The sequence below is a fragment of the Manis javanica genome, chromosome 15 (assembly GCF_040802235.1).
Source record: "Manis javanica isolate MJ-LG chromosome 15, MJ_LKY, whole genome shotgun sequence".
Lineage (NCBI taxonomy): Eukaryota > Metazoa > Chordata > Mammalia > Pholidota > Manidae > Manis > Manis javanica.
The window spans coordinates 6,522,602-6,550,545 of NC_133170.1; the positions used below are offsets into that span (position 1 = coordinate 6,522,602).

Consider the following 27,944-nt stretch of genomic DNA (forward strand, 5'->3'; position numbering starts at 1 on the left):
AGAGGTAACCAGAGACAAGTCATTTTACCTCCCCAAACCTCGGTTTCCTCATTTAAAAAAATGAGTGTAACAATTGTTTACTTTACAGGGACTGTGATGATTAATAAGTGTAAAGAGTTGAACACTTGTCTTGTACATGGTAAGAATTCCAAGACTGGCTCTGTGTTACTTTTCTGACAGGAAGAAGTGAAAAAGGCAGCGAGGGCATTAAATGTGATACATTTGGCCGTGGGTTGGGTTGAAGGAAGCCAGTCATAATCCCAGCACCTCTGATAAAGACAGTCATTCCAGGGCTGAAGGGTTTTACCATTTCTCTCCGCAAACCACAATAAGGGACAGGGGAAGCTTGGATCATGCTGTGTTCACATGGGTAGACACTGGAAACATCTCTGATTCATTAAAGTGCTTTCCTTTGAAGTAAATCATCCATTGGAAGGGAGCAAGCAACCTAAATCCAGTCATCTCAGAAAACTCGGAACTGGGCAGGTCTGTTCAGTCCAACTGGTTGTCAAGAAAATAAGCAAGGTGAAATGACATTGACCTTAGATTCCCCACTAGCCTTTCCATTTCTTATCTAGCTGGAACACGTAAAAGAGTAGATAGACTTCTCCACTCTTTGCCCAAACAAATTAAAGGGCTTATGAAAGAGACTGCAGCTCGCCGTCCTGAGGCAGGTCAGGTCCCGAGAGCGGTTTGCAGTAGTAACAGACATGAGGCACACCGCGGCCGGCCTGCGCCTCACTGAGTCCCTAAGGCCCTTCCCATCCTTGACAAGTGAAGAATGGGAATGGCAGTCAGCACAGGCAACATTCCAAGATGATACAACTGGTAGGCATTAGAGGTGGGATTCAAAGCAGACGATTGGACCCCAGAGCTCATTCACTATTCCTGTAATCAGCAGGTGCCACACATCTGTCACGTACCTGGCACAGCCCCAGGCCCTGGGTGGGAGGGGTGCTTTGTGGAGAATGGGCTGTGGGTTAAGAGCCCACGTTCTCCACCACTACACACACCGGTTCCAACTGAGATGGATCTCAATGTTCATAATTATATTCAGTAATTACATCATTGAAATTACTGCCCAGTTGGCTACTGTTATAAAGCGGCATTCCTATATGTGAGCAGAGAACTTTCCTGAAGTCAAAAACCCCTGCTGCTGGAAGTGGCAGACTGAGACACCGGTCGGGAGGCACTGGGCCGGGGCCTCTGCAGCCACATCCTTTGCCGGATAATTTGACGACCTGCTTAAACAGCTGGCAGCAGCGCCACCTCAGAGACCAAGTCACACCCGGGCTCTGCTGTGTTTCCGGGGGGCACTCATGGCTGCCCAGCCCCTCTACTGGCTCTGACCCATGACCACATGCAGGCTGTTTGCACATCTATCTACTCCTCAGACATATATGGAAACCCTTTGGGACCTGCTTCTACTCAAAAGAAGGCTTGGCCTGGTAGAAGAGCAACAGATACATTAAAATGAGGAGAGAAAAATAAGCAGACTGTAAAAGCCACACCAGACTATACAAACGTGGCTACGGAACAGACTACACAAACCATCAGAGGCCACACAGCTGGAGATGAAGATCGCGAGGTCCCAACGGGGTGCTCCGATGCTGTGTGGAAGTTTACCCAGGATGGGGGTGAATGCATGTAGATTTATTTGTAGAGCTTTTATCGGAATAGAATTCATCAGCAGACTCCTATTTAGTGTCCTGGGAGTACATAAAGCTGCCTTTCAAAGTCTTTGGTTGCACTCACATAAAGGATGTTATCACCACTAATATTCTCTTTGAATGCGAATGACAAGTTTTTCTCTTCCTCTCAAATTCAGTTTTCATGAGGATACTGAGTGGACAGAAAATACTCTGATAAAGCTATCTGGGAATGGACCTCGGGTAATGCTTTCTAACCTTCCTGTTTGCCTGAGAAATATATGGTAAGGACACAAGATAAACTTCCTAACAATTCCAAATATATTTTTTTAGAGACTGCATTTATGTGTCTTTAGAAGGTAACCTGGGCCAGACTTTTCAGAAGCCTGTGACACAGGAGTTCTCCTGGGAATCCATCCAGACCCCTGCTTGGGGAGGTAACTACAATCGCAGACATTTCCCTCTGGCGACAAGTGTGTGCTGACTCACCACTGCCACCATCCGCCCAGGTTTTATATCTTGGAAGGTTCTGGAACACTGGACGAATCCTACTATTAAGTCCCCCAAGGCAACGGGAGCAGACTTCAGTCCACCCACTAGAGGCCAGTGAAATCAACTGTAGCTCTCTGGTATTCCCAACAGGCACATATGAACTTCATGTAGAAGGTGTGTTGTGGAGCCCACACTTGAAATAAAATGTAGCAAATGTAATTATAGGCAGTTGGTGGGAAAGGAGAGTTTGGGGTCTATGGGTCTGACATGCAGCTGAGTGGAGAGAGAACAGACATCTGAATTTACCTGACAGTCGGGCAGTCTTGCCTCCCGGCTAGTTGTGCGCACTGTGGCGGTACGGAGGCAGCAGGCTGCTGACAATCTACAAGAAACTGATAAATTAGACATGTACACAAAGAGACGGCAGAGCAACGTGTTAGTAACAGTAACTAAAGCAGTTGCCTGAGAGATTTAGTGAGGAATGTACATTCACACAGAAACATCTGGATTAAAGTTTTTTCCCTGAATGCCAATAGAAAAGCCTTTTTTCTTAAATAAAGTATTAAAAAATTAGTGACACAAAATGAGTAGTGAGAGTTCTCAAGTACATTAGGACATATGTGGCCATTCATATTAGGTATGTGGATACATCTAAAAATAAAGTGTCTATTCATATAATGAAAGATCTTCAAGTTCTGAACTTGAACATGACGGTAAATACTTGCTTAGCACTTAGACCTGCCATTCTAAAATGGAATATATTCAGATAACTGACCTTATTGTTGGGACCCGTGGGCATATCGTCTATCCCATAGGTACAGTGAGAAAAGCACGCAATACAATCTTTCCAAGATTAATAGAAGGATATTGCAGAAGGAAATCATCTTTATAGTTTTCTGAAAATAGATTTTATTTATCAAAAGCCAGAATTGTTAGCAGAAACTCTTAGAATGTTAGGGTAAACTGTTAGTAACTTGGACTAATGGAGAAAGCCAATCTGAATGGGAAATCCACTTTTGTTTTTATTTTTTTTGCCATTTTAAGGTTGCATAATATAACTCACACTAGGTTAACAAAGTGCTAGCTAGTAAAAGTCCATTTTTTAGCTGATCAGTTATGTGAATTTACTTCAAGAAAAACCATGTGCTGGGTGTTCTAAAATAATCAAAGAGCAGTCTATTTACGGGTATCAGGGTGCCCATGACAGAATCACCCGAGAAGCTGGTTAGAAATGCATACAATGTATTTATGCAAAAAAAAAAAATTGCAAAAAAGGTAAAATTTGAGTTAAACTAAAAATTCAATTATTCTTAAATAATTGCAGCATTTCCTCCTGCTAACTGCTTAGACTATGTATTTGCTTAGCAAACCTTTCCCTATATGTCACGCAGATAATATTTAAGCCAAATTATCAGAAATTCTAGATCCACAGCTGTGAATTAATGAAGTGCTATGGAAATTTACATTCAAAGGCTGGTATCTAAGTATTACTTGTTTTGAAACCAGTATATTCTCAAGTTTAACAAAACCTGCCTCCAGAACTCCAAAATACTAAAATTCACGAAAATTGCCGATGCTTTTGCCTAAGACACTGGAAACACACCAAACGGTCTGTGGTCCAAAGCAGAATACAAAGACAGCTTGATTTCAGTTAATTCAAGAGAATATCATTATTGAAGGGAGCCTTTGACAAGGTAGTTTTTGTTACAGATTAATTATTAGTAGAAATGAGATCTAACTCTCATCGAATAGCCAGTGTTTGCGTTATCACATACAGCAAAAGTCCTTCAAATGTAAAAAGTATTTCCTTTTTCCAACTTGGGGAAATTCTTTTTTAAGTCTTTGTTTTCCCATTTTGTGGCCTGAGTAGCACAATGGTTCCCTTTTGTAGAAACTCAAGAGTCTTAAAGAATGCCTTTATATTCCTTTCAGTTTTTCAACAGCTTTCCTACCTAAGAGATAATTCGAGAATGTCTTCAACTAATTTAGATAACTATTTTGAGAGTAGCCGCCAGAGGAGCAGTTTTAAGTTTACCAGGTGTGTGCTGCCCTCCGATGGTATATTTGGGTAGATGCAATGGCTACAAACACATGAACACTTGGAAATCCACTCTGGCGTCTAGACAGCCTTAGGTCTTACATGGCCAGGGAGGCTTAAATGAAGCTCTTCCCTAGCAAAGTTTTGGCTTCTGGGGAATGGCAAGCCCTAGCATTATAGTAATTAGAGCACTTAAATGGTTTAAATTTGGTCCCATATCTCACTTATATTAGAAATATTTGTTTGCCAATGAAGTCACAGATTATTGTTCATTTGAAATAAGCTTTGTGATGAAATTCAGAACACAGGTGAGCAGGATCACGATGCACTGCCTTAATGAGCTGTTTACTATGTGGCGGGTATTCCTTCCCTTGCAGTCCACGTCAGTTTTTCCTTCTTTGGAACTAACATCACCTATGGCTAATTATTATTATTTTTTTTACATTTCTAAGTACTTAGCTAAGTGTTATCGCTAAAGGATAAAAAGCAAATTCCATCCATAAGATGGTGACAGAGGAAAAAAATGAAATTTGAAAAATAGCTGGAATGCTCCCCTTCTCTGGTCTTCTAAATGCTTCCTCTCGGGTCAACAGCTCTCCAGTCACTCGTGTCTAACCCAGCCGAGCACTGGATGTAATGTGCTCTGTGAAATGAAAGGGGTGCGTTGGGAGACTGAGAGAAATCTCTTCCAGCCCCGAGATGCCGTGGGCCCACATGATCTCATGCGTTCTGTGCAGAATCTCATCTGGTAGACTCGCTCTAAGGAATGAGTCCTCACCTCATTGCTTCTGAGGGCATAAAAGATGACAATTCTGGGACTTGAGGAGGAGGCCCTGCCGCGCACCCTGGCAGCCACTGCTGTCATGTGGGCCACCAGAACTGATCTCAACCATTCAACTATCAAGTCACTGGACTCCTATTATATGTCTGAAACTGTCTGAGGTGCTGGGGACAAAGGGAAGACAGAGAAGATGTGGTTCCTGGTTAAGTGGGGAAGACAAGCAAGCATATTCATTCAGCAAGAAATTACAAAAACGTGTTGCGATGCTGGCGACGGTGACGGTGACAGTGAGGGTGGCAGTGGTGAGGGTGAGGGTGATGGTAATGATGATGGCAACTAGAGCTTTTTTCATTGCTCACCAGGCACTGTGCAGTCACTTACTAGGAATGCTCTCCGTGAACCCTGCTTCCTTCATCCCAATTTATAGATGAGAAAAGGGGGACTTAGGTTAAGTAACTTGCAGAAGTTCGCTAACGGGTAGAGCTGCCCTGGAATCCGGGATCGTATGACCCAAAGGCTGAGCTGAACTTACAGACTCATCACTGCATTTCTTTCCATGACAGGGAAGGGCAGGGACCTCCCCGCAGGAACACCCATCAGTCTGAGTGGTCAGGGAATGCTTCCTGGAGGTTGTGACATCTAGGCTGACACCTCAAAAAATGAGTTAGCCCAAGAGCCTCTTAACAACAATAAACTAACTGCTTATGGTCTCTACTAATAGCAATAAAATATTTCATCACAAAAGTTACGTGTCTACTTGAAATGTTGAGAACTGAATTAGTTAACACTACATTTCTAGGGTTACAGGCCTGAGAAGTGTCATAGCAGGCTCAGGAGATTGTCAGTGCCTCCAAAGGAGAGATGAGTGGGGGGGGGATCACAGCTTAGAGCACACCTACAGCTCTGTCTTGGAATACACACGAGCGCAGCGTATGACATTCCGCCCTAAACCAACGCCAAGGACAAAGGAAGGTGGAAAGGGGGAAGAGAAGAAGGGAGGCTATTATCTGCTGAATCCACGTGATGCAATTTCTCCTGGACCTTTATATTAGTTTCCTGGTTTAAGTCTTAGCAACAGTAACTCTGGAGTTATTTTCACTATTCCTACCATGAGAAAAGTTAGTATTTTTGACCTATGGGGGCTATGTAAAAACCCCAGATACCCAAAGGCTCTTTCTTTTTTCTTTAACATTTTTCAGGGTCTCTCCCACCAGAAACAAATACACAGCTTTCATCAGAGCAGGTGCTCCACAGATACTCACTGACCGAACTGATACACAGTCACCGTAGAGTGACTTGCCCAGGGTGACATGGTCAGGGTGGCAGAGCAAGGATTTCAATTTAGACTTTTCTGATGCTAAGTCCTGTTTTCTACTCACTGCTCTGGTTGTCTCTCAAATTGACAGCAGCTACCTTTAGAAAATATATCATAAAGTCAAAGAAACATAAGAACTTAACCAGACAGTTGACATAGTCATTTGGAGGCAACCAATTATCTCGTAACCCAAAGCAAGACGAAGGGTGCCAGGTACATGGAGGATCACACAGTTCCTCTCAAGAGGTGGATGGGATTAATGAATTTAAGTAGGAGGTAAAGTCTTGTCAAATAGTTTTTCTCTCACACTTCCACTACTTTAAATTTTTCAATGCAATTTAGAAAACAAACAAATTTTCTAAATGTCAGCACCTTTAGGGTGTCCATGAACCAACCAGTGGCTGTTGGGGCGGGAGTGGGGGGCCCTCTAGGGAAGAGGCAGGGAACACCCGTGTGTTTTTGGCACCGCCTGGCTCAGATGGCAGGGGTGGGAGTCAGCAGGGACCGTACACGTGAGCGCTCATGTCTGGACGCCACCCCCAGCCGGGATGGGCCAGTGGGGCCGCATGGACGGCTTCCTTGGTGCCTGGATGCTCCGCGGGGTCAAGCAGCAGCTCCTTTAGAATGGGGTGCACCCCAGGCTCTGGACTTCCTGCTTGGAGAACATGCACCCCTGCCACTCCACGAGATCTTATTTTGCATGCCACACCTCCGCCCTCCGGACCATCCGCTCTGCTGGCTGCTACACACTCGTCCATGAAAACTCTGTGCTTGAGTTTTCCTCAGGCCAAATCATCTGTGTTCTTCCCCAGAAGACACAATGTCAACTTCCCTCACTCCCCTCCTTGTGCTCTGGCCGTGTTCCAGTTTGTGCACCCCCTCTTAAAAATGAGGTGTTCAGGAAGGCAACTATGTGTGATGAGCTGTGACCGGTGGAGAGGAGTGGCAGAGTCCTGTTCATCTCACACATCCTGACGCTATTAAAAGCAGATGCCTGCATGGCATTTTTTTGGGCAGCCACATCACACTGCTATTTCACACGTGCTTATGTTGTTCACACATGGAGCTCCCTCCAGCCTGTGCCTGTGGTGTCTGCGACTCCAGCGCACTCTTTTATATCCTTTTAACATGATGTTTATCTTTAATAACTTTCACCTCTTCCCACCTGCTGCACGCACTAGGCCCTATTCTGTCATCTAGCATATTAACTTCCTCTCCCTTTTACTTCTCTCACATCAGGAAATGGGATAATCATGACCTTAGTATCTTCACCTTTATCTAAGATTAGCAACTAATAATACGGCCAGGCTAGGGGGAGACTATATTTAGATTGACTCATAAATATTAATCTATGAATTTGGACCCTGTGAACATGTCCTTCAACCAGTTATGAATACCACAATTATCACCCAGAATCTCTCTGTGTAAAAAAAAAAAAAAAAAAAAAAAAGTTATGTTACCACTCTCCCTGGTCTTATGGGACAGAGAATGAGGGTACGTCTAGGACAAGTTGTTCTTGATGAACTTATACTGGACTTTGGTAATTCCTCCTCTGTACTGAGCAAATGACGCCGATCCATTTCCAGCCTAGGAACAGCCTCCTGGTAGCAGGTCTACAAGCGAGAGACACTTCGGTCTTTTCCACTGTATAAACACTGTATTTCCACGTTGCCTTCTCTGACACCCCTAGGAATTCCCCTTCTAATTTCCACATCCTATTTCTCCCAGGGCACCTCTTCCTTTTTCTCAAGGCCACAATGTTTTGGCATCTTTCCTTCAACAAGAAAGGTGAGATGGGAAGGGATTTGTGTTTTCCTTTTTTTCCTTTCTCATTTTGAAAATGGCAACTCATATAATCAAAAATTGGCAGGAAAATGGAAATTCATGATAAAAAGGGCATACATGCCTCTTGGTGAGACACTTACTATCCTTGTTACCTTTGGAATATTGTATCTGAGATTGTTTAAAAAAATAGATTTAATAATTAAATGTACCCACTTGCAACTGCTGTCATAGAATATGGCACTGCTAATATTTTCAAACAGATATCATTTTGGAACAAAAATCTTACTTGGAATAAACAGTCAATATTGATGAAGGATCTTTCAATAAGGACAGATGATGAACAGTTAGTAGAAAAGCTAGAATATTTAATTATAAAAGTTATTAAGTATGAAGTTAACAGTTATGGATTGTCTTAAAGTAACTCCCTCGTTAATAAGCAAAGCATAGTGATATCTTCTGTGTCCTCATGGGAGGGAAAGGAGAGCTCTTCTTTCTGCAGACCTTTTGCTGTATTTTTCCAAATTATTCACTAATTGAGACTTGCAATGACAGAAAAGGAAGAGCACACGGAAGGACTGCAGAAGGAAGAGGAAAGGATGAGAAATAATCGCAATGTTACGTTCACCAAGTGCTTATATATGCAGACACTAGACTAAGCATTTTGCATGTACTAGCTCTTTGATCCTTATAAAAATTCAGAGATAGGTTTTATTTCTATTTGAGAAATGACAAACTGAAGCCTTGGGAGGTTTAGGGGTTTATGCACGGCCATGTTTTGTACGATTTTTAGAGTGAACAAAAGCCTTTTTCAGTGCTCAGAAACTCAGTTGAGTTTGGTTGTCGTGATCCCCATTTACAGAGCAGAACACAGGGGATGAGAAGGGGTAAATGCTCTTCTTAGGGCCTAGGCGGAGACAGAGGGAGAACTTGAGCCCAGGTTTCTGACTCTGTTCAGTGAAATGCTCTTTTCTTGAGTCTTTTCAGTGAAATGCCCCATGGAGTTTGTTATAAACTGACTTGTGTTCCCCCCCAAAAATTTATATGCTGACACCTTAAACCAGTGCCTTGGAATAGGACTATATTTGGAGATAGGATCTTTAAAGAGGTAATTAAGTGAAAATGACACTGTCAGGATGGCTAGCGCACTCCGGCTGCTGTCCTTATGAACAGAGGAGATGAGGAGATTGAGGACCCAGAGAGACCCGGGGATGTGCTCACACAGGAAAAGGCCATGTGAGGGTCACTGAGCAGGCGGCCGTCTGCGAGCCCCGGGCAGAGGCCTCCGCAGCAGCCCAAACTGCCCAGCCTTGATCTTGGACTTCTAGCCTCTGAGAAAATGCAGGTTTGTTGTGAAAGCTCCCCAGTGTCTGGTCTTGGTTCGGCAGCCTGGGCAGACAAGCACCAGCCAGCATGTGGACTTGCCCGCAAGTGAAGGCAGCGACGGCTGTCTCACTTTGTCAGCTGCACCTCTTATGTCTAAACAAGCCAAGAATAGCTAAAGTTCTCTTCCTTCTTCTAAACTCTGAACTGGCCCAAGAGTTGAAACAAATATATTTTAATTTGAGGAAACTCAAAGGAAAAAGCCAGAAGCACAAATGTTGAATGAAAAGCTGCACTTGAATCTCAGCAGCATTTCTTCTCGGCAAAACAGCATGTTAGAGCCAAGTGAAAGTGGCTGCATCAACGGTATTGGGGAAAACTAAACTGATGATGGAATATGATGTTTAATTAATCTGCAGAAAATACAAATATCCATGTACTGTGCACTGAGGTGGAGACAGAACATTTCGTAATTATAAAAAGAGCCTCCAAACTCAGGACTTCCAAATATGTGTGGGTAAGAGCATGCAGGTGCTCCCATGATTAGTTATATCTGCACAGGCCGGGGGCTTAGGTGAACGCTTCACACAACATTCCACATGAAAGGAAAATGCGTACATCACAATAATTTTTCTCCATTTGCCAATAATGCTTCTGCAGAATTCCCCACGGTCTCTTTGCCTTCCTCTTCATGCTCTATTTTCTCTCCTCTGCACCCCTGAACTGCCCTCCATTTCAGCAGGAGGTTTAGAGGCAGGCAGAGAGACCTGTGTGTTTATACCCCTGCCCCACCAACCAGGGGCTGAGGGACACCGAAGACATGACTTGAACGTGCTGAGCCCCAGTTTTTCTGTGGAGTGAGCACATTAAATACCAGTCTTGCAGATCCAGTGAAGGGTGTTCGGGAGCCCACTGGCAGGAGCTGGTCATCGACTAGCCATGAGGGACCCAGGGGAAGAGCACACCTGGAGGTTTTCAGCTTCAAGACACAAAAGCAAACGCCATTAACAACAATGAAATTGAAAGAGCCAAAATCGGCCATGTGATGAAAGCACTCCGACAGCCCTTTGCTCCTATTACTACATTCATCTGAAATGCTCTGCTCTTCTCTTGACTACTCAGACCTAATAAGGTTCAGTCTTCACTCTGGACCACCCTCAAAGGAAGCGCCTGCTTCCTCTGAACTCCTGTGTGCTTACCTCCTTAGCATTTCTTGTGTGCAGTTTTGACCATTGCTGCCCTTCCTGGACATCTCATCTCCCAGTCACGCTATGTGGGTGGGAGCAGAGAGGATCTGGTGAATCCTTTGAATTCTCAATAATTCTTAAAATCTTCTTTGCATCCTCACAATAGTTTGCCTGGGGAATTTGCATGTGATGCAAAATTCTCGCTAAGATGCTGACTTTACCTTCCCTAAAGTATTCTTGGATTTGTTTCTTTATTAATGCCATTGTCTGACAGCTCCACTTGAGAAGAGTTTGCAGTTTATAGCCATTCCTGCGATTGTAATATCTTTCTACCAAAAGTTATAAGAGGAAATGTTATCTGATAAAGATCTTAAAGCTAATTTAGTGTTATCAGGTGATTATTCTTCAATAATTGTAAGACTCTGATGTATAAATCTTGAAAATAATTTTTAAATTGCCATTATTTAAAGTATGCCAAATAACATCAATACTAAGTTATTCCTCACTAAATCGACAAAATGATTAATAGTGTGTTAGTGAATTAACAGAACAATTAATGGAAAGAAGCACTGAAATACATTCCCCTAGTAGTTCACAACTTAAATAGTCCTATGGACACCTATATACATAAACTGAAAAAAAGACATTAAGCGTAGAGAATTTAGAAAAAAACTACAGAATTAAGGTAGAACATTATATAAAGAAAAATAATGACAGCATGAGAAACATTTACATAAATATAAGCAATAGTTAGGAAAGTTGAAATATTTTTAAAAATCTAATGATGAAGTTAATGGTACATTGACACTAATACAAATGGATAGCTATGAACAACTAGCATTTTATAATCAGACACATAAACTTGGCTATCTCATCCCGTTCTGCCAAGCGTATCGCATACTCTGTTAATGCATTAGTTTCTCTCAAAGTACCCACAGATAAGACAATAGCATAATTTCTGACTACTTAGGGTATAATCTGCTAATTTATGTCACCAGACACTTCAGCCTTATCTTTCCAGCAGTGGTTAACATGGTAAATCCCATTACATGTTTGTACCCTTGATAGTCAGAAACTATCACTATTCATTAAAATTTTCCACAGAATAAAGACAGAATTGTTGAAATACATAAAAAAAAAAAATTCAGTCTAAACAATGCAAAAATATGACCTGACAACAAATCTTACAAATATATCTCACTCTGCCTTCATACAGAATCACAACTGCATATCGCTTATCATATTTTGGTGACGAATATTAAAAGTGTCTTCAACAATGTAGAGGCAGAGCATGACTTGCTAAGGAGAGGGAGCATTTTTAGGCTTTTCAGTGGTTATAGATTTGACAAAAAAAACCGGTCACCCAGCTTTCCATTTGTTGTCCTGATGAGTATCATACATCTAGCTGATAAAACAAAGCAATATTTATAATCCACGTTTATTTCAAACCTTGCAAAAGAGAAATATTAACATGCCCTGCAGTATAGTCAACATTTTGCCTCTAAACAACTTAAAAACTATGAGTACGTGTGTGATCAACGGCCTATGGTAGGAAAGACATTAAGATAAAGGAGGAGAGGGTAATTTAATACAGTGGCACCAAGAGGTAAAAGTACATTTTGCTGCCAGATTCTTAAACCAATTAAGCACCTTTTAGAAAAGAGCCTTTTGTTCAGAAGTGACCTTCCCAAGAACATTGTCGGCTGGCACAGAGTTAACTCAAGGTGGTATGGTGATCTGTTCTTATTAAGCGAAGTCAATTAATAGCATATTATTGATAATGTATGTCAGATGAAGACCAGCTATACCTCTGAATGTCAGAATTCATCAAAGAAGAAACAGAAGAGAAATAAGTTAAACAAACTATAACCAAAAGCTACTAAAAAGGTCATTGTAAAAATATACCCCAAACAAGAAAAATATATAAGACACCACTTGGTAAGATGTGTTTGATCTTCTTAGTGTTTTTTCATTATTTTTGGGAAAATAATCAACACTAGAAAATATTCTGAGAGGTTCAGGGCATACTTTTCCATAAAGCAATGGATCTGAAAATTATAAGCTTTCACCAATGTCAGCTTTTCTTGGCTTTTATTTTTTTAGGTAAAAAAGTAATACTTAACAACATGCAATCCACATTTCTGGAGAAAACAACTCAGAAACCCCAAAACTAAACCAAATGCTGCAAAATGTGCTATGTTCTTAGAAGCAAATTAAACTGTAAGTATAACTCAGCGAAAGGAAAAGAGTATGTTTAAATATTAGATATTTTTAAAATCCAAGTTCCAGAAGGTGCTTATTCATTTTTCAAAGAAAAGAATAAGGATTTACAAGGACAAGTTTCCTAATGTAAAGCTATTTGATTTGTAGGAATTTAACTGAAGCAAAGCTAGTCAGGAATAAATCTATTAAAGAAAACAAGGTTCACCTACAGGCTTATAGCCAACTTACCTCTTTTTGCTTTTGATGTCAAGTAGTGCATAAAAAGAGAAAAAAATTTAGGTTTAACTGATACTATGGTCATGACACAATGGCTTATTCCATAAATACCTATGCAGAGTAAACGACTATACTACACTTGTTTTTTTTTTTAAGGATCCTATGAATAGAGCCGGGACTGTCTGGAAAGCCAGAAACAGACAGGGAAGATGTACTGGGCAGCAACCTCATTGGGAGGCCTGTGCCAGAGACACAGACCATGTGACCAGAGCAAACGGGCCCCCTTCCTCCTCTGCCTTTTCTAGTTTCAGACCTTATGATCTATACTGATCATGGAATGATTTTCTGTTTTGAGTGAGACATACTCAAATGCAGTGAAGAAATGGGAGGCAAGGCTCAGTTTAGAGCAAACAGTGGGCTAGACGAACAGCACCAGAGCAGCAATCAAGTCCTTAATGTGAGGACAGTTTATCTTCAACCAACAAAAGTATACCAATTTTGCATTCACTAACAAGTTCATTTGTTTGACCTGACAGTTCTGCTGTAAAACCAGTACCCTGTGAAAAAAGTACATATTTTCATATAAATCTTTAAATGCAAATATTTGAAATTATAGAAGTCATTTCTTCTAAATAATTATTGTAAGCATAACAATCGAAGCTACTCCATCGCTCGAGCACACTCACCAACTAATGCAATGACATGAGCGGCCGGCTCAAGCAGCCCCTGCTCTGGAGGAGACCTGATGTAGGGACCCAACACGCTGAGAGCCCTAAGTAACCCTCCCACTGAAGGAGGAAAGAAGATCTCCAGCGGCCAGTAAGGGGCGAAGCCCAAGCTAACTTGGCTCTTACACATACAGCTAAAAACTTTAGATTTGTGATATGGAGACTGTATCAATGATTGTTTCTTTTTTGGCTGAGACATGACAATTAAAGGACAATGAAATTGATGGTTACATGACATCTTTACGACTTTAGTTTTGTTTTAGTAGCAGAAGGGTATAAAGTGAACCATTCTGAGTTGTGCTGTCCTTTCTCCTCGCATACCTTGAAGGTACAGTGCGCTGGGGAAATAGCCAAGAGGCCTGAACAGGCACCAGTGAATGACTAAGGAGAGAGAGGGCTGTGGGGAAGTAGTGACACTGTTGTGCGAGGAGGAAACAAGAGGGTGGCAGGCGGCTTCACTGCTGTGAGAGCACACTGTGGACCTTTTCCGGCTGATCAGACGGACAAGTTTAATTACCAGGTCGCTTTATAAGTGCTATGGAACTACATCCTCACTACATCTTTAAAAACAAAAGAAGTTAGTAGCAACTGCAGGCTTTCCATGAGCAGTAGGACCCCCCTTCACTGGCCCCACGTCCACAGCAGAGCCCAGGTGGCTCCTGCAGACCCTGGCCTCCTTGCCGTGAGCTCAGGAGAGCTGCTGACCCCGGGGCCAGCATGGAGAAAGGCCCGTCTTCCAAACTATTCACGAATGCCCCACAAGTCTGGCTGGCTGTCTCACTGATGGGAACCAGAGCAGCATTTCTGAATTAAATCAGTGGTCCCCCTGTCCAGTGTCACAATATATGTATACCTTTAGAAATGGACTCCCATCGGTTTTGAGAAGGAATCAGGGTGTTAGTAGACTGCAAGAATTCACATGAATTCTGGAACATGGCTCTTTCTGCCTTGTGCAGTCAGCTCACAATACATAGACACTTCTTAAATGATCAAAAAGATGTTTTTTCTGTTTACTAGATAATGAGAATCCTCCTTTTCTTTGATGGAAATGACTATATGGTGCTGATATCTTTTAATCATTTACTTACAAGTCTATTTAGAAACACAGATTGTACACAATGAGCTCCAGGCCCGGTCACGGAGAGGAGAATTTGTATTCATAGAAGCAGAGAGTCTCAGTGTCGGGACAAGTTCCTTCGGTGTTTCTTCACGGCAGCTGCCCATATATCCTTACATTTGTAAAGAGGAGCTTACAGTTGTTAATCTAGAGTTGGCTTTGCTGCGTACCTAATATGGCTTTTTCCTCCTTTTTTTAGTATGTTTGTAGATAGAAAATGTCCCCTTGAAAGCTGCAGCTTGGGTATAAAAACCCAGAAAATGCATATAATGAACAATCAGAGGGGTTCAAAATAGAAAGAGGTTGTTGGGTACTTACAGTGGGGGGCCAACAGTGGAATACAATAGACTAGAGCTGGCAGGTTGGCTTAAATCATGTGAGTACAGCACAGAATGCTGACGGCCGCTTCCCCTGGGGGTCAGTGAGGCAGAGGCCCCGGCTGCCCACCAGACAGACTGCTAAAACTCTTTTTCGCATGGGGCTTTGGAATAGGAAGGCAAAATGAAGCCAAGAGCAGACAGCCGGACCACCTGACTCCCTGCACAAAGGCTACTGAGGAAACCACGGGGTGGGCGCTGCGGGTGGGTGGAACGGACACTGTCTCCCACTTGAGGGTGGGAAGCACACACAGGATGAAGGCAGTGAGATAACACGTGCGATTTTTTAAAGTCCGTATTGGACGAGTTTTCATTTGGGGGCAGAGGCTTGTCACTTAAGCGAGTTGGAAGCCGGAGCTCCGATGTAGGAACTGACCACAGAGGTGCCTGGTATGAAGAAGGCAGTTGTGCCTGGAATGTCCAGGGCCCCCTGCGTGTCTCAGCCCAGGCGCACCTCTGTGCTTCCCCTCCAGACACCTGGAACCCTCTGCCTTCAGCACCACGTGGGGTGGACCCCAGTGCGCAGTGTGGCCCGATCACTTTGGCCCTGAACATGTAACAATTAGACACGCCAAATATGTATATTTTCTTTCACTTAATGGATGTCTGAGGGAAAGATCGTAGTTTTTTTCCCTTGAGGATTTTAATAAGGAGATTTCAATTTCCATAGGGTTAATAAAACTCAAAAGACTTTAGAACTACACTGTTGTACTAAGTAGTCCATATGGATTGAAAAATATGATCTAATCTAATATCCACATTCCTTCTGTGTGTGTTGGTTTTCATGTCAGTCCCTTCTGATGTTGCTTATAATGTTCAGGTTTTGAATACAGAATCTTTTAAGAACATGCAAGTTGTGTACTGTGTACCTAGCAGAGGAGGAAGTAGAAAACAAATACAAAAATAAAACAAAATAAACATGCTGATAGAACAGTGGGCATCAGAAGTTCTTTTAATCACGGCACTATTTACAGAGCGCCTTCCATTTGTGCCATGGAATGGTTTTCTCAGTATTGTCTTTATCTTCTCGTTGACCCTCGGAAAAAGGAATACACACGGAACCCACCTTAAAAGAGCTTGGTATGTTTTCAGTTACTATATGGTATCACAAAATTCTGCCATTAAAAATTGCAAGGATGCACCGTAAACATTTTCAAGGCACTCCCTGCTTAAAATAAATAACATGGACATTTTATAAGCTTGATTACACCAATTAAAAAAACATTAAGTAGTTTTATTATATTAAGAATATAATATTTTAAATTAAGAACATTTAAGAAATATGGCTTGTTAGAATTAAACAGTAGGAATTAAATTCTTCTACAGATAAGGAGACCTAGTAACAAATAAAGGAGATGTTCAAAGAAGGGTGTGCAAACATTCAATATATGTCTATTTAAAAGGGTTTTGCCACTAATCAAACATTTGGGTCAACATTTCATTTTAAAAGAAAACTTAAATATGTGCCATCTTACATCTTATTTTAAAATTAGATTTCTAATGGGCAGAAATTATATCTAGTTGAAACCACTGGTAAGTAAGACGGCCTCCAAGTCCACTGTCCAATACAGTAGCTACTAGCCAAATCTGGCAATTGAGCCCATGAGACGGCTAGTTTGAATTAGGACGTGCCATAAATGGAAAACACACATAGTTCAAAGACTAAGAAAAACAGACTGTAAAATATCTCATTAACATTGCTTCTCTTGATTACATGTTACAATGATATTATTATGGATATATTGTGTTAAACAATAACATTTTATTTAACACAATGTTACTGAAATTAAATTCACCTGTTTCTTTTTACTTTTTCTCACGTGGCACCTAGATTATTAAAATTCATGCCTGTGGCTCACTTTATCCTCCTGTTGAATAGCTCTGGTCTAGAAGGTGAAACATTCTTGTAGTTATCATTTTATTGCTTGGCAAGAAATATTTCTATTCTACACATGAAAACATTTCAAGCTTCCTTAAGGGGTTCAAGCATATCTTCCTTCTCCTCCATGACATCTGGTTAAAAATAAACAAAAAGATGGGTATTGATAGAAAACAAAGCCAACATTATTAAATGAAGAAAAATAGCATGCATAACAACATTGGTGGTTGGACCAATGTTATTGTTAATACATACATATAATACAGAATTGTGATTAAATATGTATATATTTTCATATATTTTCTACATGTAGAATATGTTTCTGGAAGAATACACAAGATTGAATGGGCACAGTTGTAGAACAGAAAGAGCTGCTTTCTATTGGTACACTCTTTGGTACCTTTTGAATTCTGACCTATCCTTATCTACTGAAAAATAATAAAAAACTATAAAACATATAAAAAGGATTGAGAAAGTAAAAAAAAAAATAGCATATATGTTTATATACAACCTGTTACTCTTTACTAGATGGAGTCATAAAGTTTGCCCTTCAAAGTAAATATTTTTAATATGGAATTGCATTGATTTTTAGGCATCCATATATTAAAAACAATCAAATAAAGATTTTCAAAATGATGTACATGCAGCCTAGATTAAATAATAAGTGGATGACTGAGTTGTAAAATTTTCAAATGCAGTTGTTATGTAGACTTTAGTACATTGCCTGCATTATGCCCCACCTGGAATACACTATTTATGATGCTATACGTCAGAAGAACTACATATGTAGAGATGATAAACCACAATAAAGCTGTTTATTTTGAGATACTGTAGAAAGTTTGCACTGATTACCAATCATCCAACAAATTGAGGGCCTACTATGTGCCGGGTGCCATGCGAGATCCTGGGGGTTAAAGATCAAGAAGGCAAGGTTCCTGCCCAAACGGAGCTTACGGACGGACCCCTGGAGGAGTCCAGCAGGAAGCCCAATGCGCCCATGCTGCACAGTGAGGCACAGAGGACGAAGCTGCCACTTCACCTCATGGAGACCAGGGATCAGAAAAGTTGTCATAATTTGTGCGCCTTTATGTACACAATGGCAAAACTGGCTTATAGGATATAGACAGCTTAAACCCTTTGCAAGACAAAACAAGAAAGGGGAAATATCTCTAAAGTCCAGGGTACTTTTTATATGAAACCAGATTCTGTATGAACATCAGAACACTCAGCTACCTTGAAGGACATCTGGTATTTAAACAAAGGACAGACTGAGCTCTTTGGGAAAAAAATGAGACATTTTTCTTCGGTTTTCCATTAGGTTTCAACAGAAGGCTGGTCATTCCTGCTATTTCAAGAATCAAATCCTGTGGAGAAAGAAAGGGCACTGACACAGGGAAACGGAACACACAAAAACGGAAAAGGAAAAAATATACTTTAGTTCAGGAGGTCCGTTCAGCTGGCCTTCTCTGAGCTCTGTCCACGCACGGAACACGGGCGGGTGACGGAGCGCGGGCAGTTGGAGCAGGCTGGGTGCGCACGGGAAGTGCTGGCCTTCACGGACAGCTGGACCTCTCCAACTTCGGACACACGTAAATGTTCAGTTCCTCACAATTTTGACCCCAAATTTCCACCACCTCTCATCTGCACTTCTGTTCTGTATCTTCTTTACCTCAGGTGTTACCCCCATCTAATCCATTCTCCAGCTTGCTGTCAGGGTGATCTTATAAAATGAAAACCTGGTCCTATGCTTGAAACTGTTAACTCTGTCAAAGGAATAAACCTGCTCTCACTAACTCGGCCCCCTGTATTCAAGCCTCTGCCTGCCCTTCCAGGGTCACTTCCAAGCACCCCCACGGCCTGCTCCAGTTCACAGCCCTCAACTCACGGCCCCTGCACAAGGGGACCACCCGTCCTCGAAGGCTCTTGACCTTACCCATGCCTGAGCCCCTACCTTCTGCCTATTACCTGATCACCTTTCAGAAGCAAGGCTCACCTCTCTTCTGGGAGGAAGCTCCTCACCACCCTGACTCCTCTGTTTATTCCAGAAACATCTAGTAACATCATTTTTTATTCGTCTACAAATAAATTAAAGGCGAGTTAAATCTGTAGGTGGAGGTAAAACCTTACAGACTTAAGTTTCTTTAAGAACAGTAATGGTTTTTCCTTGAATATCATTGCATTTTGCCAAGAGCAAAGAAGATTATCTGACACATAGTAGGTACTCAACACGTTAAATGTTGATGAACGATGAATGATCAAATGAATTAATGAAAGAAACGTGGTTTAGGTCCATGTTTAAAAACATAGGCTTTGCAATATAACAGATAGATGTCTACTTTATTGACTATGGTGTAATGTGAAGGCAATTTTCACTAATGGACATGTTTGTGTCTATTGTTGATTATACATCTGAAGGGGTGATTATGTACCTAAAGTTAAGACATTTCTGTGACCTGCTTTAAAAACCAGTAAAACCTAAAATACCAGACAATTTTCAGATTTGAAAATCGTACCATTCACTCACACTGACCCGGTAGTGGTATCAGAGAGAGAGAACGTGCACAAGGAAGGGAAGCGGGGAGGTTAGGGAGGGACAGAGGCACCTGAAATCATACGGGGAAGCTAAGCATCAAGGAGGAAAAGCTCCCGCAGAGAAAACAGTGTGAAGAGCGAATTGCTGAGGCTACTACTCAAAGAACAGGGTTCACATCTGCTTTTTGAAGTTTGAGATTTCTTGTTTATCCTTTTGCAATATTGTGACTAGTAAGAAATACATATTTGGCCTTCTTCCACAATTCCTGGCTCACAGCTCCCAAAATCCTTGGAATTTCCTAAGTGTTCCGAGTGACAAAGGTGTGTCTTCTCATGTTAATAAAGTGACTTTGAACCCACCTAGGGTGGGGCCTGGGTGCCAGGAGAGTCAGTCACGTGATTAGAGCTCTGGCCCTTTTGGTCCCACCACCTGACCTCTGAGGAGGGAGGGGCTAGCAGCTGAACCAATCACCAACTGTCAATGATTTAGCCAATGATGCCCATGTCATGAAGCCTCCGTGAAAAACAAAAGGATGGGGCTTGGACAGCTTCCGGGTTGATGAACATGTAGAGAGTCATAAAGATTCTCGGAGAGGGGTGTTTCTGGAGGGTGCACAGAGACGCATGCTGTCCTGTGCATCTCTTTCATCTGACTAGTCCTGAGTTACATCCTTTTATGATGAACCAGGCATCTAATAAGTAAAATGTTTCTCTGAGTTCTGTGAGCTGCTCTAGCAGATTAATTGAACCTGAGGTGGGGGTTTATGGGAACTTCTGATTTTCAGCCAGTTGATCAAAAGCACAGGTTTACACTGGCTTTACACTGGCATCTGAAGTGTGTGTGTGTGTGTGTGTGTGTGTGTGTGTGTGTGTGTGTGTGTGTGGTGGGGTGGGGACAAGGTGGGGGTGGCAGTTGTGTAGGAGTTGTGTAGGACTGAGCCCTCAACCTTGGGATCTCCAGCTGTCTTTGGGTAGACAGTGTCAGAACCGAGTTGAACTCTAGGACACCCAGCTTGTTGGTGTGGCAAAGCCTTCACATGCTTTGCAACTGGGTCCATGACCCTAAATCACCTCTCCAGATGATGCGGTCAGTCCTTTACTACAGAAATTACATCTCGTACTTATGAATTACATAGATTCCTTTATTCTAGTTGACTGATTTTAATTACTGACTAAGTGGTAAGACTTTATCATATAGGCCTAGGTAAATTAAGGCATCAAGATAAAATGTTGGCTGGAAAATAGCCAATGATTTTATGAAGACACATTATCTGCTGCCTGACTGCAAACCCGCTGGTGATGACAGGGTCCCTTCTGATTCCAGTTCATCAGAGCAGGTATGTGCCAAGACACTGGAGTTTGTGCGCCAGAATAAGGGTGAAGTCAGCAACAAGACAGTCAATAAGCCATGGACGGAAACTCAAATTTCAGGGGCTAAGGTAGCAGAGACAAAGCCAAAGTCGGAGGCAGGGGCCGGAATTTTCCTTCAAAAGGTTGTATGAATGTTGCTGATCAATTACTATGAAACATTCTCCTAACTCTGAGAACCACTGCCCCATCCTAGAGGTGATTCTCCAGAAATTGAGAAATTGTGCCTTGAAGAGGGGCTTTTCTGCTGACCACCTCAAAGAAATGAAATCTATTTGAAAATATCCCTTGTATATGGTAAGTGATATTTCATGTTCTATGTTTTAAATTTTTAAATGAGATTTACATCTTTCATAATTCCTCACAGGAACCAAAACAAAGTAAACTAATTTCATTTCTATTGATCTAATTACTTCAATGATCCTCAGTAGAAAACAATCCATACGTCTACTTACTAGGATAATTAAAATCGCATATAATATATGTATTAAAAAATATTTTTTAAGACAGGCTTACCAAAACACATTCTGATAAATTAAGAAGGAATTGTCTTTTAAAAACAATGAACATATAATTACCAGCCAGGAAATTTTATAATCAAAAACATATTAAACTCATGAATAAAAAAACTCATACAATCTATTATTTCCCATTGGGTATTTTCCCTTTATCAGTTTAATGAAAACATTTATATAGTAAAAGTATCACAAACAATTGTTTAATAAGTCTTACCCAACACAGTTCAGCCTAGGAAAACCACACATATTTGTAATAATCAATAGTCAATAATGCAAATATTTTTAGAAGCTACAATTCGTTTGGCATATAGATGGTTAGTTAGTCAGTTTCTATGGTAATTCATTTAACAGAACCTTTTAGAAAATATTGCTGGGTTGATCTAAGAATTTATTAAGGACTAACCTGGTTGGTTCCCTGATATACAACTAAAGATTCCTCAGGTTATAACAACAGCTTTACTTTCTCTCCTCTTTTGTTATTTTAACTGTAGACCATTGGTGAAAAATATAAGATTTATCAAGATGCTAAGTTGTCATGAAAGTGATTTTCTGGCCTAATGATGATTCTGAATTCCAAGTTATTTAAATCTCTCACCTTATATATAGTAATCACTTCTAAGTCCACTGCCATTTTCTGGTTATTCAAAACTAAAGAATTTAAGCAACATGATGGTTCTCTCACTCATTTATGTGCTAACTAGCCTTATAGTTGCAAGATGTGTACAGCGTGCACAAAGTGGTAGAGAGACTCAGAATGTGTGAATATGGGGAAAACGTTTTGTGGGGTTTTTAGTACCTTAATTACACCCTTTTTGTCAGCAGCAAAGTGGAACAAAAGCATAAAGATGTCCATACTTTTCATCAGTGATTCACTCTTGAGAAAAAATTGAATAGATGAGAATTTGAATGCAGGAGGATTTTCCTACCAGCATTCTATAAAATAACAAATAATGGAAAACTATCTCAGTGGTTAACACGGGAGGAAGTGGTATTATTAAATGTGGTAACAACATCTGAAAAAAAATTTATGATACAACCTCCTTTAAAAAAGTAGGACTAGGTAGTAGAGAAAACTTACGATATAATGTTCATGGTTGCCACAATGCAATGATCATTTAAAATAGACTTTGATATAATAATGATCAAATAGTCATATACAAAATGAAAATACTTATTGTTAATATTTTTTATTAGTTTTCAGTCAAACAAAAATATTGATATGTTACTTTTTACTAATATGGATATGTTACTTTTTAAATTAAATTCTTTTTAAAATTGAGATTTAAAAAAATACAGTAGGGTTGCTTATTAATCACAGATTTTTCCCCGCTAAATTCTAGTAGACAGTGCTACTAGATACTCTCAAAGGACTTGTGAGTTTTAGGCATTCCGAGGAGAGTCATCACCACTTTGGCGATTCACAGATACTTCAAGGTACCTTCCAAAAGGTGTCAAACAGAGGAAATGAGTTAAGGAAGCGGGTTCAGGAGCAAAGCTGTTGCTTTTTTTTTTTTTTAGCGGCACATTTTGGCTATTAATGCTCTTCCTATCCCTTATCCCTACCTATTTTCTCGGACATTCTTAGAATGTTGCCCATGTGCTATACATTTCCACACTGCATCTTTTAATCCCAATCAGCAGGCTGACTGATGAATCACAGAAGGAAAGTATTAAAAATCCAAAGGCTGAGGTTTCCAAAATGGAATTAAGGTAAAAATTGGAGTAAATTAGCTAAGATCAAAGGAAATTAAAATAAAAGAATTCCGTAGCAAAGGCAGCAAACTAAAAGGCTGTGGTGGGGGCGGGAAGACAACCAACGCGTGGTGTGCGGCAGGCTGGGGAGAAGGAAGGGAGTGAGGGGGCCTGCGGCGCGCTGGAAAGCTTGCCCGGTTAGACGCCCCCACAGGTTGCTGACGTGCAGGGATGCACACGTAGGGCTGCCAGATACTTGGAATCATTCAAGGGAGGCCAGAAATATAGATGCTCATGTGACATCTGAGTTTCTAACTGTTGACAACTAACCTGAGTTCGTTTTGGGGTTTCATTCCCCTGGGATGGCCTCCTGAGAGCCGCCTTTGGGCTTATTTTGTTCCGTGGACTCCCTGTGTGACACCTCCGAGCTAGAGTTAGCGCGCAGGGATTTCTCCAAAGGATGAGGTTTATTTTGCCAGAACTCACACTTTCAATGGAGGCCTTCCATAGGAAAATTTTTTTAAAAAAGAAAAATGCAAAAACCAGTGAAGCTAAAACACACTGTCTGCATGTTGGTAAGCGTGAAACCGTTAAGTGCTCACCGACTACAAGAACATCACACGAGGGCCTGAGTAATCTCAGTGGGCAAAACCGCAGAGGATTTCACTATTATTTTCTCTATAGTGATGGAGGAGGCAGTCTGAGTCACCACAAAAGGAGACTGGCCCAAAGGCTTTTTATAGAGATGGCTCCCTTTACCAAAATCACATGAAAAAGCCTCAGAACATAAAGGCAAAATGTGACCGAGATGGAATGGCTAGGAGTTACCAAACCACAAACAGGAGCCAGGGTGTGTCCTGCCTCGCACCTGTTGCTCGGTTCCCTGACCCTATCCCGTTCCTTCCAATCCTCATTTTCCATCCTCGGCTGTTGAAAGAGGTCCCCGGAGACGCCTAAGGAATGGTAAGGCGGGACACAGGAGGTCAAGCGTAAGGCGCGTTGTCACTGTACCTGCAGGAATTTACCCGTCATCAGAGCCAGAGTGCGCGCATGGGCGGGCACGAGTGGCTGGAAGGAACGGGAGCGGGGTCTGTGCAACTCATTACCTGCATCACATGCACCCAAGGAAAAAATGTTTACCTGGTGGGGCCACGGTTAACCTTTTTTCCTTGCTGAGCCGGTGCTCTTGGATGAATTCACTCATGGAAGGGGGGCCCTTCAGAAGAAATGATTCTGTGGAGGTGGGATCAGGGGGAACTCTTAATAAATTCTGTAGGCAGGGTGCCCCTGGAGTCCTGGGACGGCTCTGATCACAAAGGGAAGGTGAAAATTGCCTTGCAGGAGATCCAAGAAAATACATATAGGAAACAAAAAAGTTTTACTTTAATTACCTTTCAAAGCCTCACCAGTGACAACATTATTTATATTGGCATTTAATTTTTTAAACATGTAAATCAAGATTTTTTGCTAATGGTAAGAATTTTTGCGAACAGCAGGATACAATCCTACTTGGAAACCATATTGGATACTGGAAAAGAGATTTACTGTATAGTTAGTTTGAACCGCAAATAGAAACTATTTATATTATCCGATTCTTTACTGAAAGCTCTTAAAATGAAAATGTTACCATTAACTGAAAAAACAGGGTAAGTAATTCAACATCCAGGACTCTGGGAAAAAGTCACAAAATCAAGGCACTCAAATTCTTATAAATGATGTCTTTGAGCAATAGTCCCATACCAAATTAAAAAGCACAAAAACCTGCATTTAAGAAAAAGGTGATACATATTTCATTCCATTCCAGCTAAATAAAGACATCTCCTTTCTGTCAGTCATCAGTTTTGGTCATAGGGACAAAAAATTCCCCTAAGAGAACATATTGCCCCATTAACGAGACACTGGTAAATAGCACCATTACCAGAGGTACAATGACTTTTAAAATCATCACCAATGTAAAACATAGCTTCATTCTTAATATCCACTTTTTATCTACCGATTTTTAGGTTGGAGGTAAGGGAGAGGCATATTTATGCATACAAGAACAGCAAAAGTGTTGACAACACTTGAATATTGTATTATGGTTAATCAAGAGCTGGAGTGCAGGGGCAGAAAAGAGTAAATCAACACCATTACCAAACAGTTATGAATTGGAAAAAACAACAAAGCAAGGCCCAATTATTCCTCCACTCCCAGTTTTTTCTCTTCCTTCCCTTCCTCCACCCTCCACAATAAGACCACATTCATTTTTGCAATTCACTAAAAATCTGGCCACTGCACCAAACTATGAAGATCGCTGCATGCATACCTTTTCCTCTGAGTGCCACTGCTGACCCGAATGTTGGGTGTCTGTGGGCCCTGACTACGCAGGAGGGAAGTGTCTATGGTGGGCACGATGGCTGATGCCTCCCCACTTACTTTAGGGCTGCCGATCTTGCTCTTCCCAAGTTTGCCTTTGGTGCGCCGCGACTGCTCATGGTCAAACTCTAAGTCCTCCAGCCGCTGAGTCAGGGCAAGTTTTTGCTGGATAGCCATTCGCAACAAAGTGTTGAGAGTCTTCTTCTCGTCCTCTGCGGCCGCTAACTGTCTCTGCATCTCATCCAACTGTGTGACGTATTCGTCACATCTGGAACCAAAACAGTGATGTGGTCAGGGGAAAATCTTGGTGACACTGAATTTGGGACTTGAGTTGAGAAGTGACAAGTGTTTCTGGAAGTTTGAGACTTAGAACACTGGTCTTCCCAGAGCCAAATGGAGGTAACCTACTTTGGTAGAAAGTTGGACACAGTAAGTTCAGTAGTGGATGGTTCATGTCCACAGTGGAGCACGTGTGGAGACATTCTTAATAGGTGACATCTTAAGCCCCAGGGAAAGGGTGGTTGTGAGGCTTATTTACCCATGGGGGTAGAAGAATGGACAGCAAGTCTCGGGTAATGTTCCCAGCATCTTACATATATTACAGTAGCTTTTGCTACCATGTAACATTGCGTTTGGAGGAATGTGGTAAGTTTGCTATGAGCTATGCCTGTAGCATGCAAAGGAATAATAATGTGTATAAAGAAAACATTTCCTTCTTTATTTATACTTATAGGTTTCAACTGAGTATGGATTGCAGCTGCCCCTGCTTTCAATATGGCAGATAAGCCTGGATTAGACACCAGAATATTTTCAATGGTTTCTCACTCAGATGATAAAGCAATAGGTTTCAAAGAAAACCAATTTTGCGTGCATATTTTTCAGATACAGCAGGCTCTCAGGAACATCTTTATCCGGTTATCTACAGTGAGAAGATAAGCTCGGTGATCTTTTCTCCCCATCAGAAGTAAAACCTGTTTTTATTCATTTGGAAGGAAGAATTATTCACCCAATTATTCTTTACCCACTAAGATGATAATAACAAATCATCTTTACCCACTAAGATGATAATAACAAATAGTTTTTATGCCCCAGCAAACAGTTAAAGGTTTTTTGGAGTTATTACCCAAAACATATCAAACAAACTTTGAAATTAAGAAGTCTGCGGCATTTAAAGAAAAAAAATAGACAGTAGTGAAAAGTACTTGACATCCAAGTGGGTTCCATTTTCTTTAACTGTGAATGTCAAGAATCCTCATAGGGACACCGTAAGAAAAAGAAGGGCTTAGCAAAATACAGTGTGGGTTTCAGGACCCTGGATTTATTTTAATTGGGCAGATAACAATATTTTAAAAAATACTATGGAGTAAGACTGTTTTACCTGAAAAAACAAGTTTCCGTGAAAATGCACCATTGGGGAGGGGGGCCGGGTAAATAATTCTTTTATAATAAGATTCAGACTTTAAATGTCCCTTTAAAGACGTTTTGATCTCTTTTTTAGAGAGAAAATATGATTCTACATGTAACAATGGCTAATTGCTTTTATCCAAGAAGGGGCAATGAGCACCATCCCAGTCTCTCGTTGCTCCCTGCAGGGGCCAGAGGAGTGCACATTCCACCCCCTGAAGGCCACCCCCACTCAGACCCGGAGGTCAGTTCCCCTCCGTTCTCCCCCACCCGGGGGGCCTTTGGGCACTCAGCCTCCTCACTGCCAGCTCCGAAAATGAGTCCCAGAGAATGAGCTTGAGCCTCTTCTCTCGTTACCCATAAAGGAAGCTGGACAGATTCCGGGGCTCCTATTTAACCGCAAATTTTTCTTACACTGTATTAACTACATGTACACGATATACTGAATCTGCAAATAAAGCCGTAGTTACACTTTGTGAATTTGGTACCATGTTTGCATCACATTAGATATACAACTGTTTTTGTTTGGCACAAGAATTATGACAGCAAAAGGGGATAGCAAGACTATATTGAAATCTCAGTATTTTGAAACCCTTGAATCAATACATTCTTAACAATCACTTCAAGTTTAAAAACAAAATGCAGAGGTTCTTCATAATGAAACTGGTGGGGGAAGTAGTAACTAATATTTGTCCAATTAATTAACTGGGCAATGTGAAAAAGTTAGTGATATATATATATAATATATACACATATATTATATATATAATTACATTTTAGGAATTACAATTTAACTCACAGTGTCTTAAAGTCTAAGTAATTAGCTGGTATGCTGAATATTCACCTTCATTATGAAGGCACCTTTTTCATACAATAGTTAACAGCAATAAGCACTTGTACATACCTTAGTCATGGAAATAAATTCCAGTGGTGACAACATAATATTTAACCATTTTAGGAATGGGTTT

The 27,944-nt window shown here is 41.1% G+C and overlaps 1 protein-coding gene across 10 annotated transcripts in view; it reads right to left on the bottom strand.

Moving 5' to 3' along the window:
* BICD1 (BICD cargo adaptor 1) overlaps positions 1 to 27,944 on the bottom strand; it is a 185,014-nt gene that overhangs the window by 13,957 nt on the left and 143,113 nt on the right. For 2 of the 10 annotated variants that reach the window (XM_073223768.1, XM_073223772.1), the window contains exon 7: positions 25,633 to 25,840. In XM_073223768.1, the coding sequence (XP_073079869.1) occupies positions 25,633 to 25,840 (208 nt within the window). Of the gene's footprint in view, positions 1 to 2,447; positions 2,534 to 7,703; positions 10,360 to 21,649; positions 24,229 to 24,357; positions 24,552 to 25,522; positions 25,841 to 27,944 lie in introns of those variants that run through there. The other 8 variants (XM_037010227.2, XM_073223764.1, XM_073223765.1 and 5 more) reach the window with 8 other exon arrangements.